A 19,738-nucleotide genomic window follows, 5' to 3' on the forward strand; every position below is an offset into this window, starting at 1 on the left:
TACCATAGGTCTTTTAGGTGTTTTATAAATGAAAATTCTATTGATGGCACATTTCACAATGGTATAATATCTTTTAAGTATAATTATTATTTTTCATGTTTCCTTATGTATTTAGAAAAAGTATATCCCACAGTCTCTGAAGCAGTTAGCTAATGAACACATTTCCTCATTTCTTGTCACAACACTAGAGTGAATCATACTCTGAATACATAAATGATTCACAATTAGATTGATTATAAACATGGTTCAAAATAAGTCAGTTTACATGACATAGAGGAACAATAGAAACTTCACATCACAAGTGAAACTACAAATATGAAAATCCATTGACTGCTGAGAATATCTAAAGTTCCAAAAGCCTGAAAAGAAATGCAGGCCCATGAATTCAGTTTTTAATGGTGTGTATTCATAGTCCTTAAACTGCAATTGTTAACCTTTTTAATCATATCAAAGGCCAGATACATGATACCTCTGTCAGATTATAAACTTTTGGTTTATAAGCTTTTTGCTATAACTAATGCAGACATTGTATCTTTTACTTAAATGTGCTTATGTGGCATTGAGGAGGGGAAAACTTTTCCTGGAGAAAGTGAATTTGATCCCAGCGTAAAGAGCTAATCAATGTCATTCTCTGTGTTGTGATTTGAAATAAGTAAGATCTTTTCTCCTTACACCTAGGACATATGAGTTTACATATTGTTCATAAGTCAGGAAGATGAGCCAGTTTGAAAAATTATAAACTTACTCCTGTATATGCTCCTCTTTCATGGTTGCCTGTAATGATATAATATCTAACAAAGTCTAACAGAATTTTAAAATTACCTTTGATTTTATAACATTTTTAAATTTAATAATTTAGTTCAGGGTCAGCAAATGTTTTCTGTAAAGGCTCACTTAGTAAATATTTTAGGCTTTGATTAGCCTCCATCACAACTTCTCATCTCTACTATTGTAGTGTAAAAGCAGCCATAGTTAATACTTAAATGAATGAGATTGGCTGTGTTCTAGTAAAACTGTTAATCTACGTGAAAGTAGGTAGCAGGCTGTATTCGTTCTTCCTGCCGTAATTTATAGTCCCCTAATTTACCATGCCTGACACTTAAACCAAGTAAGTTTGGCTACATCCAAGATGGCTCAGTAACCAGCAATAAAAATGACATTTTTCCTTTTTTCTCCTTATTTAAGTAAACTAAAAGATTCAGAGAAGAAGAACTTGGAACTGCTCTCAGAAATCGAACAACTGATAAAGGACACTGAAGAGCTTAGATCTGAAAAGGGTATGGGAGTGTGTGTTTGCCTTACTCAGGACTTACTGTTATGTTATAAATATGTTTTATTACAGAAGAATCAGTTCATTGCATAGGTGGGAGAATTGTTGACATAAGCAATTCTGGCACTCATTTATGAATATATGTGTGTATATATGATGTATGTGCGTACACACACATTTGGAAGACTGGCCTCTGAGTCATTTTGTTTTACTTAATATGCATTGTTTAAAGATTTCATAGTAACAGAAAAAGACACTTTGCCATAAATTTGGTGTTTTTTTCAGTGCCATGGACTACTTCATGAATAACATTTTTGTGATTGGAAAAAAATTTTATTTTATAATGTACTTTATAATATTCTCAAATGCTATAATATGAGGTTATCACTCTGACAATGGCAATGTGTGTTAACATTCAGAACTTGGTAAGGGTACTTGAACAAGTATTTCTTAGCACTTTTTATGTGCCTAGATGTATAAAAATTTGGGGGGATACACTTTCAGGATAGTTGAGGAAATAATGTATGAAATAGCTAAAGATTAATCTAGTATTAATGGAGCAATTCAATAAGGAAAATTTGGGGGGGCATTTTAATGTCTTCTTCCAGTTTGACACTTAAATTTCTTGTCCTGTGGGATATCCCGGATTTATTACCATTTTCTGGAAAACTTTACTTGAACATTTTTCCATTCATGTTAAAGCTTAGTCAGAGTGCTTGATAGCTGTATTACATGAACTTCTTAAACTTTCCTTAATGTGGATGTTAAGAATGTGAAGATTTAATAAAAAGAAATACAGATATTTTTTAAATAAAGGGATATCTTACATGCATTTATTGGAAATTGATTTTCCTAACAACGGCCATCACTGAATACCGAACTCGTTAATGGGCTTTTTATTAGGTCTAAGTACTTCTCTATCATTTCTCAGCCATGCAACACAGTGAGGTAAAACTGGTGGAGTCTCTGCATCTGCATGTAAAATGATGGAGAACAGCAAGTAATCACATAAAGAAGCTAACATGAAAAAACCTTTATAGATAGTTGATGCTCAATAAATTCTTGTTGATTGAATTTCTTAATTAACAAGAAAAGGAAGGAGCCCAGAAAAAGTGAATAGTAATTCAGATTAGGAGCACAAGCCATCATGCCAAAATGAAAATCAAGCTAGGTTTTAATTAATGAAAATTGGAAGGGAGATACATTATTTAGTGATGAAAAGAAAAAGAATACATAAGACATGGACAACTTGTGCCCGCAATGGCAAATAGGAGAGAGACTAGTGTAGAATATGACTTGCACGCCAGATGACATTGATTGTATCATTTTTAGAGTAGACCTAAACTTGAAGGAGACTTAAGTTTATCACATTATGAAGGCATGTTTACCACATTTTTTAAATTTGGATTTTGAATATTGCAGAACAAAATTGTATTGTATAACATAATGTATACTACTACTTCAGTAATATAATGTGATATTTACATTATGAGGGCAAGAATGTTTTTAATGCTTCATTTACTGTTATGTCCCCAAGTGTCTAGAACAGTGTCTGGCACACTTTCAATATTTGAATGAATTTCTGAACATATTGCCTTACCTGATAACTATGTTATCAGTTATTAGTCTTAGATAGTAATACTAATAGATGTGTTATTAGATAGTAATATGAAAAACACAAATCAGCTGATGTCAATTCCTAAGCATATGGAAGTAAAAAATGTGGGATTGGCTGTTTTCTGGTTTTTTTCTACCTGGTATTTTTATTTGTATGTTTTAAGAATTATTTGGGAAATTGTGCATTTAAAGTTAATGCTACAGTCAAGAGATATGTATGAATTTTTAAAAATTCATCTGAGAAAAACTGGGGTTTGGAGTCTTCATCCTGTCAATAAAAAAATACCTGAAGTCAGATTGACAGCTTTTTCGTAATTAAGTGTATTTGTTTTATCAACGCATTAATTTCTTATAAAGGATTTTTGTATTAGTGCATACTCTATGCTTTGGTAAGAGTATTTCAAAACAGAAGCCTGTTTGGTGTTAAATTAGCTTAGAAAAATCAGACATAAACAGACTCCTATTTTTAAATTATCTCAAGCCTACCAAAAGGTTTAATGTGTTTTTTTATTATTTACTATACACAAAAAGAAAGAAACTCAGTAACTTAAATAAGCGTTTCATGGAAACTGATATAATTGAACTGTTAAGTGATATTCTTGGAAACACTAATGTATTTTAGTTTTGTTTAAATGTCGAGTTAATAATAGTAATCAGCTTTGAAATACAGTAGTTTGTGAACTGCTTTTAATAGATTCAGACAGGGAAGGTTATCCATTAAAATCAGTTTTAATTGTTGTAGCCTTAAAAAAAGTTGCTGCTGTCTTCTAGGTATAGAGCACCAAGACTCACAGCATTCTTTCTTGGCATTTTTGAATACGCCTGCCGATGCTCTGGATCAATTTGAAGTAAGTATTAAACATGCCAGATATCCTCTGGGGTCAATTTAAAATTCACTTACAATAAAACCGTTTTATTGCTTCTCACATGAGAGGACCTAGAATCTTAAATAAACAAAAACATATTAGCAGAGGAATATGTTCTGCTTTCTTATGGAGACTATAATCCCACCTCTTTTTAACAAAACATCTAAGAAAGATCTAATCATGAGAGTCATTGTAAGATTGAAAAGCAATTTCATTTCCCTTAAGAAACATTAAGAGCAGAACAAATCCCAACTTTTGAAATAATTTGACAATTTTTTTTATTCTCCAAAGCATAGTGCCACAATAAAAAGTGAGAAAATGTCAGAGCTGACAATAAGGTATTGCTGATTCTTATTTCAAATCAATTCTTCTTTTAAAAACTATACAGTAAGAAATGCTTTTTGTTAAAAGGTATTACATTGACCCTGTTAGGCAGATCATACAGTAATGAAATTGTGATTATGTAATTTGATCATTTCTTGGTATTTAAATTCTTTGCTTTAAAAAAATCAGCTTACTGTTATCAAGTATATTTTTGTCTCAGTAAATTTAAGTGTGATTATATCTTTATTCAACAAATAATAATCATGTAGCTTTGTGCAAGGCACTGTTGTAAGTGTTCGAGATACAGTAGTAACCAAAATAGACAAAGTCCTTCCCACTAGAACTTACATTCCAGTGGGAAGATTTACAAGCCTCAGGAATTCCATTGCTTACTTTTAGTTGTTACTTCAAAAGTACTTACATTTAATTTGATTGTTAATTATTTGTCATGAGCTTCATTTTATTACATTTTGGGCACAGTATATGAATTGTGTTTCATTCCTTTAGGAAAAGGAAAAAGAATCACTCTTTAAAAAGTAATTAATGAATCTCTTAAGTTTCTCAAGAACAATGATAGTGACTGCTTTTCTCATTTATTTATTTGAATTAATGTCATTTGCCTTTCAATTGTTTTACAAAATTTTTGATTTATTATTTGTTCTTATTAAATTGCTTCATCCATATTTTCTATTTTTTTACTGCTGTATTCGTTAAATAGGATTCCTTTTCTTCTTCCTCATCTTCACTGATTGATTTTTTGGATGACGTAAGTCTTTGATTTTCAAACCAATGCATCCTTCAGTAAAAAAGATCAGTGAATTGATTTGAAAAATTTGCCTAGTAATGCAGTCAGTTTTAGAAATACCACATTTGAAAATTTATGTGAGCCAAAATATGCTTCTTTATTATCTTAAATATAATGAAAGATTTATCAGTATTAAACATAATGAAGTAAAAATTTACTTTGAAAAATGCTTTGACTTGTAGAATCCCAGTATTTTCAATCTTTGTAAGAATTCTAAAACTAGAATGCTTATTTATAGGTTTATATATATATATATATAAATAATTGCTTATTTTTATTTTTCCTGGTGATTTCTATTTTACTTTTCACTTTTCTTTTCAGCACATTACTGTTTAATTTCTATGTTGGTTAAAAATAAACCTCTGATGGTATAATCAAAAAAGTTACTTTTAATTAATTTCTCCAATAGGTTTTATTGTATGCCAATAATAGAGTACTGATTTTAAAATAAATCAATTTTTAATTGATTTATTTCTAATTCTGAAAGAATTTCTTTTCTGATGTGCAAAGTGATTTTAGTTAACATATGCACTATATGCACTATAAATTGACTGCATTATCACTTTGTCTCCTGAATTCTATCAATTTAATAATTTAGAAGTTCCTGTTAAATGTGTATCATTCATTCTCTTTACTTCTAGAATAACATTCTCTCTATTCCACATTAAATGGCAGTAATTCTTGTCCTAAAGCATTTATTATCCTGTTGAACATTAATCTTTAGAGAAATGGGGAAATAAAATGTATTCAAATGCAAATACTGTGCATAGAACTGTTTCTAAAACCAGGGAAGATTTTTAAATGTTTCATTATTTCTGTTTTGTTAGGATACTTATAGTCAGAAGAGTAGTTAGCATAATACTGTGCTAAAGGAACTTCTTAATCTAGATGTTTAAAAATTATGCAACAAAAAAGTGATTTTGAATATGTGTGGAATATTTATACTGAAGTTTGCACATTTTCATAAATGTTTTGCTATTCTCAAAACAAATAATTACTTTGGTTAATTCTATAGTGTGATAAAAAGAGAACCCTCCTCATGTACAATGGTATTGCATGTTATAATCTGCTCAGGATATTAAAACACTTAATATGATATTTTCATACAGATATTATTCACCTTAAAAAGAAAGGGAAGGAAGTTTGAGTAAATTATTTTAGTTGTTCTTTCCACTAGAAAATATTTTTATTTCTAATAAAGTCCTCTCCATCCCTTTTCCTGTCACAAAAAAAAATATATATATATATTTGGTTGTAAAACCTAGGAGCAGTATGTATTTTGGCAAATACATGAGGTCTTCTCAGCAGATCTTTCAGGAATACACACTCCAGCCAGGTCCTCAGCTTGTTTCTGCTCTCACAGGCACTCTGCCACTGCTGCCACTCACCTGTAATGCCTGAGTACCCCACAGCCATTTCCCAGTGTTACTTTTCCTCCAGAAATATCCTTTCTCATCCTCTACCCTCCATTAATGCAACCATGAGCTCAGTACAAACATAAAAGTAAATTTTATTGCACTGCAAGGAAACTCCTAGTATAAAAGAGCTGAACTCACAAGAGCTGCCAAATCTTTTATTTATATTCCACCTCCTAAAAGGCATGATTTCCCACTCATGTGCTTTCTAAGCTCCATTCTCCCAATTTATTGGTTAAGTGCATAAGTAGGCACAAATCCTGCCTGTACAACTTTCTAGGTGTATGGTTTGGAAGAAATTAACCTTTCTACATCCTAAGTTTGCTCATCAGACAAATAGTAATAATAATAGAACTAATATCATAATGTTTGAAGATTTAAAGAAACAATGTATGTAATGCCATCAGTAATAATGTCCTTATTACTCTTAATAAGCTGGTTCCCTCCCTTTCTGTATTCTCTTTAGCTTCTTTTCTTGTCCATCAGTTCAGTTTCACTTAAATACTTTCTTAGCTCTTCGTCACTCAGTCATCTACCCACCACCAATATTTTATGGTACAAACTTCATGTTTCTCTTTAGAGTTTGTACCTATGATCTCCCTTCCCAGAGTTACTATTCATTCATTTGATCCTCAGAGTCATACCAGAATGATGAACAGCAGTATTCAGTCTTTGACATACTTGAGTTCAGCATCCAAGAGATTTCGTATAATGCTCAAGTTCTTCTGTAGCTCCTTTTCTGCTAGGCACTTGGAATTTTTTTTTTTTTTTTTTTTTTTTTTTTTTTGAGACAGTCTCGTTCTGTCACCGGGCTGGAGTACAGTGACACAATCTCAGCTCACTGCAACCTCCGCGTCCCGGGTTCAAGCAATTCTTCTGCCTCAGCCTCCCAAGTAGCTGGGACTACAGGTGCATGCCCCTGTGCCCAGCTAATTTTTGTATTTTTAGTAAAGGTGGGATTTCACCATGTTGGCTAGGCTGGTCTCAAACTCCTGACCTCGTGATCCACCCACCTCAACCTCTCAAAGTGCTGGGATTACAGGTGTGAGCCACTGCAGCCGGCCACACTTGGATTCTTAAGGAGCACATCAACTCTTTGTTGTTCTCTGTGCCAAATATAGTTATATTGTGCTTGATGCTTATATGCCTGCCCTTTGCAGTAAGTAAGGCTCTAATGAGTAGTACACATCCTCCTGGACATTCTTTTTTGTTTTCTGTCTCGTTGCTATAAAGGAGATTATGTTGAAGACCTAAAGTTTGAATTGCAGCTGGAGCTTGTAGGTGTAGAAGGGAATAAGGCTAGTATTAAGCAAAATTGCAGGAATCAGGTCCTTTGGTGTCAACATATTATCATTCTTCTCCCTCTGTCTCTGGGAACCCAGTGTTCTCATGCTGCCCTCTGATTTGTTGGAGCTTTACCACCGGTGCCTTTCCTCCTCCAAAGTTACCTTCTTTACTCCTACTTTTACCCTTTCACACAGGCCTCTTAAAAGTCTAGTTACTTTATTTAAAACAATACAGTTTTAAGTTAAAATGTTCCCACCTCTAATTTTTCCTCCACATGTTTTGCCTGTTAACTTAAAATTCAAATGAATGCTGGAATTTTTGGCACAATGGGAAGATGTTCAGAGCAAGATGCTTTCCTTTTTAAGTCACATTGTTTGGCCAATCCTTGTATGTGTAAGAGTAGCTTTGAAGACAAGGAATATATGTAATACCAGTCATTCCCTTCCCTTTGGGAAAATGAAAGGAGGCAACCAGGAAGAACAGAGTATATTCTCAACACTCTCTGCTGCTCTAACTTGGGGGAATGTAAGCATTTGGGCTTTTCTACATGTAGAATCATAGAGTTTTAAAGGAGAAAAACCTTAGAAAATATTTAATCCAGTTGTTTTAACCATTATGGCACTCTTCTGTTCTTAAGAGTGGTTAGGTTTCTCTCCCATTTTTGAGTGACTTTTTTAAAGTTCTCAATCTTTGGGGATTAGGACAGTGTGGTGATACATCGTTATGTAAAATATTCTTTAGGACACATAAAGAAGGGTTTGAGTTATTTATTTATTTATTTATTTATTTATTTTGAGTCAGAGTCTTGCTCTGTCACCCAGGCTGGAATGCAGTGACACAATCTCGGCTCACTGCAAACTCCGCCTCCCAGGTTCACGCCATTCTCCTGCCTCAACCTCCCAAGTAGCTGGGACCACAGGCGCCCGCCACCATGCCTAGCTAACTTTTTGTATTTTTAGTACAGACAGGGTTTCACCGTGTTAGCCAGGATGATCTCGATCTCCTGACCTTGTGATCCACCCACTCCGGCCTCCCAAAGTACTGGGATTACTGGCGTGAGCCACCGCGCCTGGCCGGGTTTGAGTTAATTTTAAAAGACATTGAGACTACTTTGATAAGTGGTCTCTTGAGAAAGGTCTATTAAGAAAGCAGTAGAACAGAGATACCAAGATCCCTTCTGCTGTAGAAATTATTCCCACTTCTACCCTCATATTTTCCTTCAACCATACATGCCCAATCCTGGACTGTCTAGTCCACATTAGCCGCAGCCTCTTTCTCTAGGTAATAAACAGGGTGAGGAACAAATGGAGCTCAGCTGCTTAGATTTTCCTGTTTCTCTCCCCGATCTATTCCCTTCATCCCAATAGTAACAGATCCAGGGATCATCACACCAAGCTTGTAGCAACTTCCTATACTTTCTTCAGTTCATTTTCTTTTCAGCTGAACCTAAAAAAGCTTGGCTTCAGTAAATTATAGATAATACTAATTACAATCATATAAATTAGCTGCTTGCTCTTTATATTTGAGAAACATATTGTCATATATTAAATATGTGCTAAGTAAGTTTTGAATTTGATTAAATTATAATTCTACACTTTGTTCATTTAGTCCTAGTTCACAAAAATAGAAATTGTCCATTTGCCTGGCAAATGAGAATGTACTCAACTTGCTTTTTCAGAGTCGTCTTGCTCTGATATACTGATGAAAGAGTAAATCAAGGATTAAGCTCTGGAATATAAAGGTCAGACACAAAGAAACAGAGACAGTGTCTATAGCCTAACTGTCTGGTCCCCCTAATATTGTTTTCCATTCAGCAAGTAGTCTGACAGTATTGACAGACTGAGTTCTGGACTTGGTTTTAACCTTGTATAACATCTTACTAAGATGCTTCAAAATATTTAATTTCAGTCATGGCTTCTAACTTCTTTAATTATCTCTTGATTTAACATGGTTTTATCTTCCAGCTTCTTTTACATTCTGTTACAATCAGTTACAGAAATCTGAGGCTTGGCAGCATAGTTTCAGCGATACTTGGGGGGATGGTCAATTCTATGTGAGAATTGGTAGGAAATAGAATTTTAAAACATACATTTTAAAGATTTTTAATCCTATGACCAAAATCAGACCTAGCTTCTTTGGCATTCCTGAAATTTGCTCATTCAATGCTTGTTTTTACAAGTTCTATCCACATATTCACCACAACCCTACCTGAAGATTGCATATTTCAGAAAGTTACATGCATTTTTTCCTCAACTTAGGCAATATATTATGTTGAATATAATTGTATATATTACATATTTTATTGCATATATAATAATATATTTAGACAATCTAAAGGGAAAGACATGATTATGTAGTCCATTTCTTCTTTGGTATTTTATTAAATAAGACCTCTAGGATTAATTAATTGAACCTTAAAAATTATTAGCCAAATTATATACTCCTGAGATTATTTCTTTTGGTTTATCCTTATGTGCATACCTTCATATTCAGTCTTAAAGTTTTCATGGCAAGTCATAGACCTGTATATGAAATACATGTTTTAAAGTGGTATTTGGTTGCACGTTAAGACAAGGTGTTGGTTTACAGTGTTTGCCATGAATTCAATTTCAGGGTTTATAAAAAACCACAGTGTGTGTAGGTATATATGAGGGAGAAAGTGTGTGGGTGTGTTTTCCTCTAACTCACTTTTTCTGTTGAAAACATAAAAATTAGACAATTTCTAGGTAAACACTTTGGTAAGAAATCATTGCTGTGGTGATAGTATCATTATTAGCTTTAAATGATATTAGCTTAGAAAATGTGTTGTCCTTCATTTTCAAAGATAGTTTCAGGATACATTTTAACTTGTTTTAGTGTAGTGATAATATATTTATTTTGAGATAGTCATACTCTTTTTCATGGTTTTAGCACAATCCAGAATCTAGTCTTAGAAGTAGAGATAGCCAAAAAAGTTTTTTTTTTTTTAATGTTAAACATTTTAGCACTTTTTACATGGGTAGTAATATACTGGGCATAATGGATACAAAGACAAAGCAGATGTGGAAACAGACCTCAAAATGCTTATTTTATAATTAGAAAAATAATTATACAGTTATGTACTATGCAATATGGAAAGCAATAAATGCCATGAGAAATACCTAGCAATAAATGCCATGAGTACCATGGACGTTCAGAAGGATTCATTCAATATTTATTGAGAATTTTTAAGTTTAAAGGCTTATGCTAAGCATAATATAATATTTCCTGCCCTTAAGCATAATACAATATATCCTGCCCTGACAGTCTAATGGGAAAGACAAATATATAACCAGATAACTATAACACCATGTGGGAAATACAGTAATAAAAGATAAAGATTGTATATCATGGGAATACAAAGAAGAGAGATTTCGGATTGAACCCAGGAGGATCCAGAAAAGCTTACTAAAGGAAATAATGCCTGAGCTGGGTCTTCACAGATGAGTATGTTCAGCAAAATCATAAAAGAACTACATACGAGGATTATATTCTAGACAGGCAGAGCAAACTTGTGGGGAGTGGGAGCAGGGAGTTACGGGGTTGTGGGCAGAGGGAGATTTCAATTTAGTTTGAATTGTCCCTTGCTTGGCAAACAAAAAGGATGAGGAAGGGATTGAGAAATGAGTATGAAGACACTGGCAAAGGCCAGAATGAGGGTCTGTGTTTCTCAACTTTATACTTCATATTACGGAGCTTAGGTTTAAGCAGTCCCATATGTAATAATTATTAAAAGATTTAACAGAAGGGAAAAGTGACAGCTTCATTTTGGACAAGTTAAGTTTGAGATTCCTAAGGGACATCCAGTTGGAGATGTCTAGCAGACAGTCAGATACTTAATATATGCGTCAGGAGTTTAAGGAAGAGGAGTGAACTGGCAACAGAGATTTGGAAATAATCAGAGTTGAAAGTGGATGAGATTCCCCAAGGGACAGGTTGTAGCAGTGAGCCAAGGACAGAAACCTGGAATCTCCATTGAAGAAAGGGTGAAGGAATAGGACTCCACAAAAGCGAAGAAAGAGCAATAGTTGAGAAGTATGCTGTTACTCAGGAAAGTACCTGTCAGAAAAACTAGAGGAGTGGAGAATATTAAGGAGGAGAATGGTCAGTGTGATGGTATGGCAGAGGTGGCTGGTCAGATAGGACAAACCGGAAATACTGACCTGCTGAATATCAGATCAAAGCGGAATCTGAATTGCACTGTATTAGAAATTAATTGGAAGTTTAGAAAGTACAGACAGCGATTGTATACCATTTTTCAGAAGTCTGGCTGAGGAAGTTTGAATCCTGGCCCTACCACTTAATAGTTTTATAGCCTTAGGCAAGTTGATCCGCCTTCATCTTTAAAATTAGGATCATAACTCCTACCTTACAGGGTTTCTGTGAGAATTAAAATAATTCATATATGTAAAGAATTTTGAAAAGGATCTGCATATACTCTGCACATAATAAATGTTATGATTATTAAGGAAGCAGAGAGAGATTAATTGATAGCTAGAGGAAGAGTTGGAGTTGATTTGTTTATTGTTTCATTGTTTGGTTTTGGGGGCAAGAAGGGATGAGAGAGATTCTTCCCATTAATAACTGAGGAAAAGTAACTAGGTTTGAACCTGAGACTTTAACCTCCATAATGGAAAAACTTCTTTAGAACTCTCCAGGCCTTCTAATCCTGGTTTACTATTAACTCCATAGGACAGTGTTCAAGTTATCTTCCATTCCAGTTTCCTATGGAAAGAAATAATAGTTCTGGCCGGGCACGGGGGTTCACACCTGTAATCCCAGACTTTGGGAGGCCGAGGCAGGTGGATCACTTAGGTCAGGAGTTCGAGACCAGCCTGGCCAACATGGTGAAACTACTAAAAATACAAAAATTAGCCAGGCATGGTGGTACGCACTTGTGATCCCAGCTCCTCAGGAGGCTGAGGCAGGAGAATCGCTTGAACCCGAGAGGTGGAAGTTGCAGTGAGCCAAGATCGCACCACTGTATCCACCTGGGTGACAGATCGAGACTCTGTCTCAAAAAAAAAAAAAAAAATAGTAGTTCCTATTTACTTATCTGCCAGAGTTATTGTAACACTAATACTGAATTTTTGGTGGTGTTTCTCATTCTTGAACTTTTCACTTTTTTCTTAAATCTTCTATAACTCCTGTAGACCTAGTCTATAAGTTCCCTCATCTAGGTCCCCATGAAAATCTTGTCTGTCTCTCCTCTAGGTTCCCATACAAACCTTTTATGTATCTCAATGATAGCACTTGTCACATTGTTGCTAGCATGATGTCTTCTCTACCAGTCTGTGAACTTCCATGTCTTGTTTATCTTTCAGTCCCTTGCGAAGTCTGCTTAGTATCCAACGTATTGTAAGCTCACAATAAACGTTAGGTTGGATTGAATGTTAGAAATTGCTGAAGTAGGTATTTCATATTAGTGAAGCTCTGCTGCTGGAGCATCACAAAAATATTTTGAGATAATTGTTACTTTTTTCCTAATTACTTAATTCTTTAATGTTAGGTGAAAATCCCTCTTTTGACTACGGCTGAAGTTGAGTCAGGATGGAGTATTGTTCAAATAACTTTTTATTTTAATATATTATCTTTAATTCTGAAATCCTAACTTAGCCCTTGTTATTTAAAAGAATCATTTTTGAAAAGTGTAAAAATTTAGTAGGTAAATGTCTAAGACCAGGCTAATTTATTATTTTATTAAATGTTTCCCAGCACTAAATGAGCACTAGATCCTTTTTGTTCTCATTTGTTCCAGTCTGCTACTGCCTACCTTTCCAGAAAAGAAATTGTCTGTCACTTGATGAAGCCTTGTGTGGGTCACTGTACATGGGCCAGTGAAAAGTTTATCAACCTTAGACGTAGTCCAAACAACTGTTTCTTTACCATCCTATCCTCCAGGTTTTCCTAAAAATACATGTACATTCAGCCTATCCAAAACGGTGGCCTTCTGTGTATGTTTATATACTTTGTCTGTTAATACAATAGTAGTCCTTGAGAGTCTTATGTGTGTAAATATTTGTAACATGTTGTATTCTCCTTTCTTTGTTGAAGCGCTCTCCATCCTGTACTCCAGCTAGCAAAGGCAGACGTGTAAGAGACTTTTGCACTTTATGTACCCATCCTGACACTTTTACCCCTCTCTCATCCTTTTGCCTGTGATTGCGGAACCTGTTAATGTTTTTGTGGTATATTATTACATTTATTGCATGTTTGTGCTGCTGCTCCTGCTGTTGCTGTGCTGCTTTTATGTGTTTTTTTATTTTTTGGCTTTGGCCGCAAAGCTTTAGGAATGTTCATATAAATTACTACAACCAAACTACTAAAATGATAAGATATCTTTTTTATTTTGATCAAAGGGAAAAGTGATCCTAAAGTATGCCTTCTAAATTAGTCAGAGATAAAGTACATGAGCTCCTAAGAATCTGTTGTAAGCAAATATGTAGATTGTTTCTTAGAGATTTTAATTATGTAGAAAGAAAACTTGATAATTCATGTTGTACAAAATTCAAAAATGATTTGGAATAAATTATACATCTTAATGATTGACTACAATTTTATGTAAATCAGTTCTGGAGAAATCTTGGGGTTTTTTCCTAATGTAGTTCGAAGGAATTTCCCAAAATATGTATCTACATCTGCGGAAATAATGTTAATAATAAATCCTTTCTATTCTAACATAATTCCAAGATTTAAAAAATATCAGTAACATTATTTATATATGTATTATTAACAAACTGTAAATATCTTCCTATACTAATGCTAGCTCCATGTGTCTCAACTTGAAATGAGTCAACCACTACCCCTGTGCTACAAGATTCTGACATGCCCAGAGTTGGAATTTTTCTACATCCCAACACTAGTCATGTACACACATACATACTCCCTATTGGAAAAGCGACAGGGTAGCTGACAGTGTTGGGATTTCATATACTATGTAAAATAGTAACATTAAAAAGCAAAGTCAGTGATAGATACAAGTTCGTAATGTTCACTGGTCATCTCCATGGAAATTGATCAACACTTTACATTCAGAATTCTTGGACTCGGAAAGTTCTAGATGAGGGAATTCTCTGGTTTGTGGTAGGCATGGGAAGCAGTTGGGGTGGCCTCCTGCTTCCTGTGGTTCTGTCTTTCTGGTATGATGGAGGGTTGGTTGTAAAATAAACTTGAATAACTCTAATATAGCATATATAATATTTTTGGATTGCTGCTTAATAATGAATAAGCATTTCGGATACTTGTACTATGGCCAGTAGAACTGCATTCAAGTGATATCTCATTAATTATTGTGTTTATGAAAGATTACTAGTTCAACTGATTGCTTGATTATTTTGAAAATTGTCGAGACTTAAAACCATTAGATATTTGGATTTATCAAATGAATCTGAATATATGTTGATTATATTACATAACTTCTAGAAGGGAAAACCATATGTTGTGTGCCCAATTATATTAGGGTCAAATCATCACCCTGTGAATTGACTAAATTTTTAACTACTTGTTTTTCTTAATAAGGTTATAATTTAGGATTTGTTTCTCTAATTTTATTATGGATTAATTTTGTCTCACTTGCCTTGCAGACATTCTGGGGCCTTGGCCACCTAGAACATTTTTTGTGAATCTTGAAATAAGAAAAAAATTGTGGAGGGAAATAGCTGTTACAAGGTCTCTCCTTAATTCTATGTCTTTATTCTATGGGATATGAATAAACTATAATTAACCATAATCTATTGACTTATAATTACATATGATTATTTTAAACATAGATATAATAAGCTTGGTTATCTGCTTTTCTGGCCTCCTTCAGTTTTTCTTTGGTTAAGCATCTGACAAAAAAAGTCAGCCACTGAAAAGTAATAGTGCCTGTGAAGATGCTTGAAGAATTACAAATTACTCAGCTGTTAAATAGAAGCATCTCAGTGGCGTAGTGTGGAACCTCAGTGTTCCCTGTGACATCGGTGTATTTCAGTAGGACACAAATAGTTACCATTCTTAACAATGGCCTCTGTTGTAACAGTAGCATAAGATTTTATGTTATATACCATGGTTTTAGACAAGAAAATGTGCAGTATTTTAATAAATTAAATATCTATGAAATGTCATATGAATGAGGTAGTATTACAAAATAATGTTTCTTGCATTCTTTTTTCTAGTATGCTGTTAAACCTCATTTACAGTTTGAATACTTTTCTTTATAAGTAGTATTAAGTATAGTAGAAGAAAAAGTTTTTATTGATGGTATTGTTAATGTCCAAATAGAAATGATGAGGGAGATTTCCACAGTGCTTTCATTAATAGTGAGAAACGCTGAATGTCTTATTTCAGATTGTTCCTTTAGAGTTTGGAGCAGAAATTTTATAGCCCACATATGGCTTAACTTTCTCTTCTGTTTTGTTAGAATATGTGTAAATTCTCCAGACTAAATATTCAAATCAGTATATTGAAAATAACTTGAGAATAAATTTTCTTAAAGGGAAACAAGGTGCATTATATATAACTAGGAAGCTTACCGTTACTGGTCATAACCTTTAGTCATTTGTTAGGATTTGTTCTAGAGCAATAAAATGTATTTACTGTTTTCCAAATGATATAGTACTTCTATAATACTGTTTTTGTATCATAAGCTCAGTTAACAGCAATAAATATATCACTGAAGATTTGAGTTTATACGTGTTCTAAATACAAAATACTAAATTCTAAATACGTGTTCTAAATACAAAATACTAAATTACCTTCCACTTTGTTTTCAAAATACTTCTAGCTAAAGGATAAAGAAAATTGATAGAGACTGGATTTTGGCCAGGCATGGTAGTTCAAGCCTGTAATCCCAGCACTTTGGGAGGCCGAGGCAGGATAATCGCTCGAGCCCAGGAGTTTGAGACCATCCTGGGCAACACAGGGAGACCCTGCCTCTACAAAAAAAGTTTTATGAAAATTAGCCAGGCATGGTGGCACATACCTGTATTCACAGCTACTCTACAGGCTGAGGTAGGAGGATCTCTTCGGCTCAGGAGTTCAAGGTTTTAGTGACCCATGATTGTGCCACTGCCGTACATTGGGGGCAACAGAGAAAGACCTTGTCTCAAAAAAAAAAAAGAAAAAGAAAAGAAAAGAAACTGGGACTTTTTAACTTACAGTTTTATGTTTAGCAATAACAAACAACTTGTTAAATGCAAGCTAATTTTTAGTAGGTTGACCATGTATAATCCATATCAAATCTTGGTGTTTTCTACTTTGAAACAAGGTTTCTTATGAGAGGGTTGTTACTTGTACAAATCTGTAATTATTTAGGCAGTAGAAAAGGCCTGTTGATACATATTCAAGATGAGTGGGTTTAGTTAATTTTATTATTTATGGGAAAACCATACTGTCCATAATTTGAGGAATTCTTGATAAGCGGGTCATCTAAAAATCAGTTCTGTGATCCTGAGGGGGGAGGAAAAACCTTTTTTAATGTACTACTGTAAAAATACGTTTGAAGATCTTTTAGTAGAAAAATCCTAATAAATTCAGGGACCATTATGAACATTTTGCGTTAAAATGTTTCACAGTGTGGACAGTACCACTAATATTCAGCTTTTCTTCTTTTTTAACAGAGCATTAAGTAAAAATGATACTGAAGTATAGTAGATGTTTCTAATGACTTCGTCAGAGTAACATCTTAAAGTATGTTTACTTAGGAAAAGAAAATTAGCTAACCAAAAAAAAAAAAAAAGAAAAAATTGCATTTACTTAAAGATATTTCTTATATTGAATTTATAATATCTCTGCTATTTTTGTATGTTTATTAGCTTTTGCTGCGTTATTATACTTAATGCTATATTATTTTAGCACATAAAAAATGGCAAAAAGAATATTTTAACCTCTGTGACTAAAATATAATATTAATAATGATTACGTTTGTTTTTAAGGTTTTAAAATACTTCATAATAAAATAACTAATGGTATTAATTAGTTACTTTGTTGCTATACTATATCAGAGTCATTGACAATTCATTGTTAAACTGAATCATAGGCTATCTTTAAATGCCAGCATGTATTCACTGAATATTCTGAAAGTTTAATAGAATTAATTGCTTTTTAGTGGATACAATAAGCCATTAATTATAAATGCATTGGTAAGCATTTACTTGTGGTTAAAATTAGTAACTTCCTGAAAATTCCATTCTGGTTGGTAATAATTAAAACTTGAATAAAGAAAATAAGTGATTTGTATTTTTCTTATTTTTAGTGTTACACCACTTTTGAGATATTGTTTACACTGGTGGTAACCGAGAAATGAAATGAAATATTTAAATCTATTAATGTTATTAGCATTAGCTTCATTTAAAAGTCCTGGACATTTTTTTTTTTGATATTTGAAATGGTTTTTGCCCTGAGTTTATTCATCTTTACCAAGCGTTGTCCTTTGTCTTTAAAAGAAACACACTTTGAAAGTAAAGTGGTAATTTTTAAATTTTAATTATTATATTCATAGGTTTTTAAAATTAAAGATACGACTATCACTATAATTGACATAGTTCAACTTTTTAATATGCCTAATACCATCTCAAAATATTTCATTAATTTCACTTACTTTTACTATTTTTTAAAGGAAAAATTACTTGATTTTGTTTAAACTCTGAAATTGATTTTTACTTTAAGAGTATACAATTCTACAATTCTAAAAAGCTAGTATGTTAATTTTCATTATTCTACTTTATTACAAGTATTTTCATTTAAATTAAATATTTTCTGTTTCTGAATAACCACCTTTTACCTCATTCAGCAAAGAAAATCACTTTTAAATCTATCCATATCCATATTATCTTTCATTTTTATTGATGGAGAAAAACTAGTTAGGAGAATAAGACTTGACAGAGGAGCCAAGAGGTGTGTGTTAAAAGCCTCAAGAGTTATTTAAGAGTTACTAATTTGTGTAGTCACAAATTAAATGGATAGTGTATTTTTCCTGTCTCCAATATCCCACTGTCATAATATCACATTTGCATAGGATCAGCAAACATGCTGGTAAGTGTTTTAACAACCTGCTCTGGGGCTAGAGAAAGCACTGCTTTTTAGGTTTGCTGATTTCATGATATAACCTTCCATTAGACCGTATACTGACAAAATGGCATAAGGCAGTGTTTTCTAATTTTAATGTGAGAAAGTATAAGACAGTATGCCCAACTTCTGTCAGCATGTGTTTAAACAGCTCAAAGAGCAGACCTGCTGTAAAATTTCAACCTGTGCTTTTGGAAACAGCAAACACTTGGCCTTTCCCATTTTTAAAGAGTTTTTGAAATAATCAAACCCAGATATACAAAGCCGTTATATCAGCTATTCACATATACACAGCATTACCTTTCACACAGGAACTTTTCATTTTATGTCTTTCAGTCAGGCTGTGGGGCTAAAGCCTTTTGCAACAAGTCAGAAACTTTTAAATTTTCCTAAGATGGCCCGGTTTTTTTACACATAGAATGTCCCCTAGTTAGATACCTTAAAACTTCCTGAATTGATATTTCAGTCAGTTTTAAGTTCTCACTGGTATAAAATGTATCAATTCTGCTTTGCTTCTCAATTCCATTTTAACTGAAGCCCCTCTCCATGGACTCCTAATTGTCCTTGCAATGTATATAATCTTATGAAAACTAGGAGGAGGAGACTGTTAGAAACTGAAAGACATTTCTGCCGTATTCCCAACTCAGGGTCAGATTTCATATTTATAATCTAAACTGATTACTTTCTCCATGGCTGTCCCTGAATAAAATTGTAAACTGGGCAAACTGTGTCTTGAGTCACATTTTCTTCCACTTTTTCTTTTCCTGGTCAAAATTTACTATCAGGAAAGGAGCTAATATTACTTAGCCTCCTTGATTATTAAATTACTTTGAGTAAATTACTCTGCTGTGGAGATGCCTCTGGTAGAACAGAAATAGTGCTGAATTTGGACTCAAGAGATGGGATACAGGCCTGGCTCTCCAACTTCACAAGGCATACTAGTTTCATGAAATCAGCCACATCACACGTACAGAGCTGATATTCAGCTGGTAAGCTTTAGTTCAGTGGTGCCACTTTTTAAAATATTGAGTATCCTAGCAGTTGGTAAATGGTTGCTGCTCCAAGACCCCTAATGCCTTCACTGAGACCC

At 33.5% G+C, this 19,738-nt stretch overlaps 1 protein-coding gene across 16 annotated transcripts in view; it reads left to right on the forward strand.

Annotated features, from left to right (window-relative positions):
* CDC42BPA (CDC42 binding protein kinase alpha) overlaps positions 1-19,738 on the forward strand; it is a 322,506-nt gene that overhangs the window by 232,265 nt on the left and 70,503 nt on the right. For 10 of the 16 annotated variants that reach the window (XR_012091165.1, XM_007988230.3, XM_037985490.2 and 7 more), the window contains 4 exons: positions 1,186-1,277; positions 3,659-3,735; positions 4,796-4,843; positions 13,657-13,695. Coding sequence is in view for 15 of the 16 variants with exons in the window: in XM_007988230.3 (XP_007986421.2) it covers positions 1,186-1,277; positions 3,659-3,735; positions 4,796-4,843; positions 13,657-13,695 (256 nt within the window). In the remaining variant the exon portion in view is untranslated. The remainder of the gene's footprint in view (positions 1-1,185; positions 1,278-3,658; positions 3,736-4,795; positions 4,844-13,656; positions 13,696-19,738) is intronic. The other 6 variants (XM_073011466.1, XM_007988244.3, XM_007988247.3 and 3 more) reach the window with 3 other exon arrangements.

Source organism: Chlorocebus sabaeus, chromosome 25 (assembly GCF_047675955.1).
Source record: "Chlorocebus sabaeus isolate Y175 chromosome 25, mChlSab1.0.hap1, whole genome shotgun sequence".
In the NCBI taxonomy this organism is placed as follows: Eukaryota; Metazoa; Chordata; class Mammalia; order Primates; family Cercopithecidae; genus Chlorocebus; species Chlorocebus sabaeus.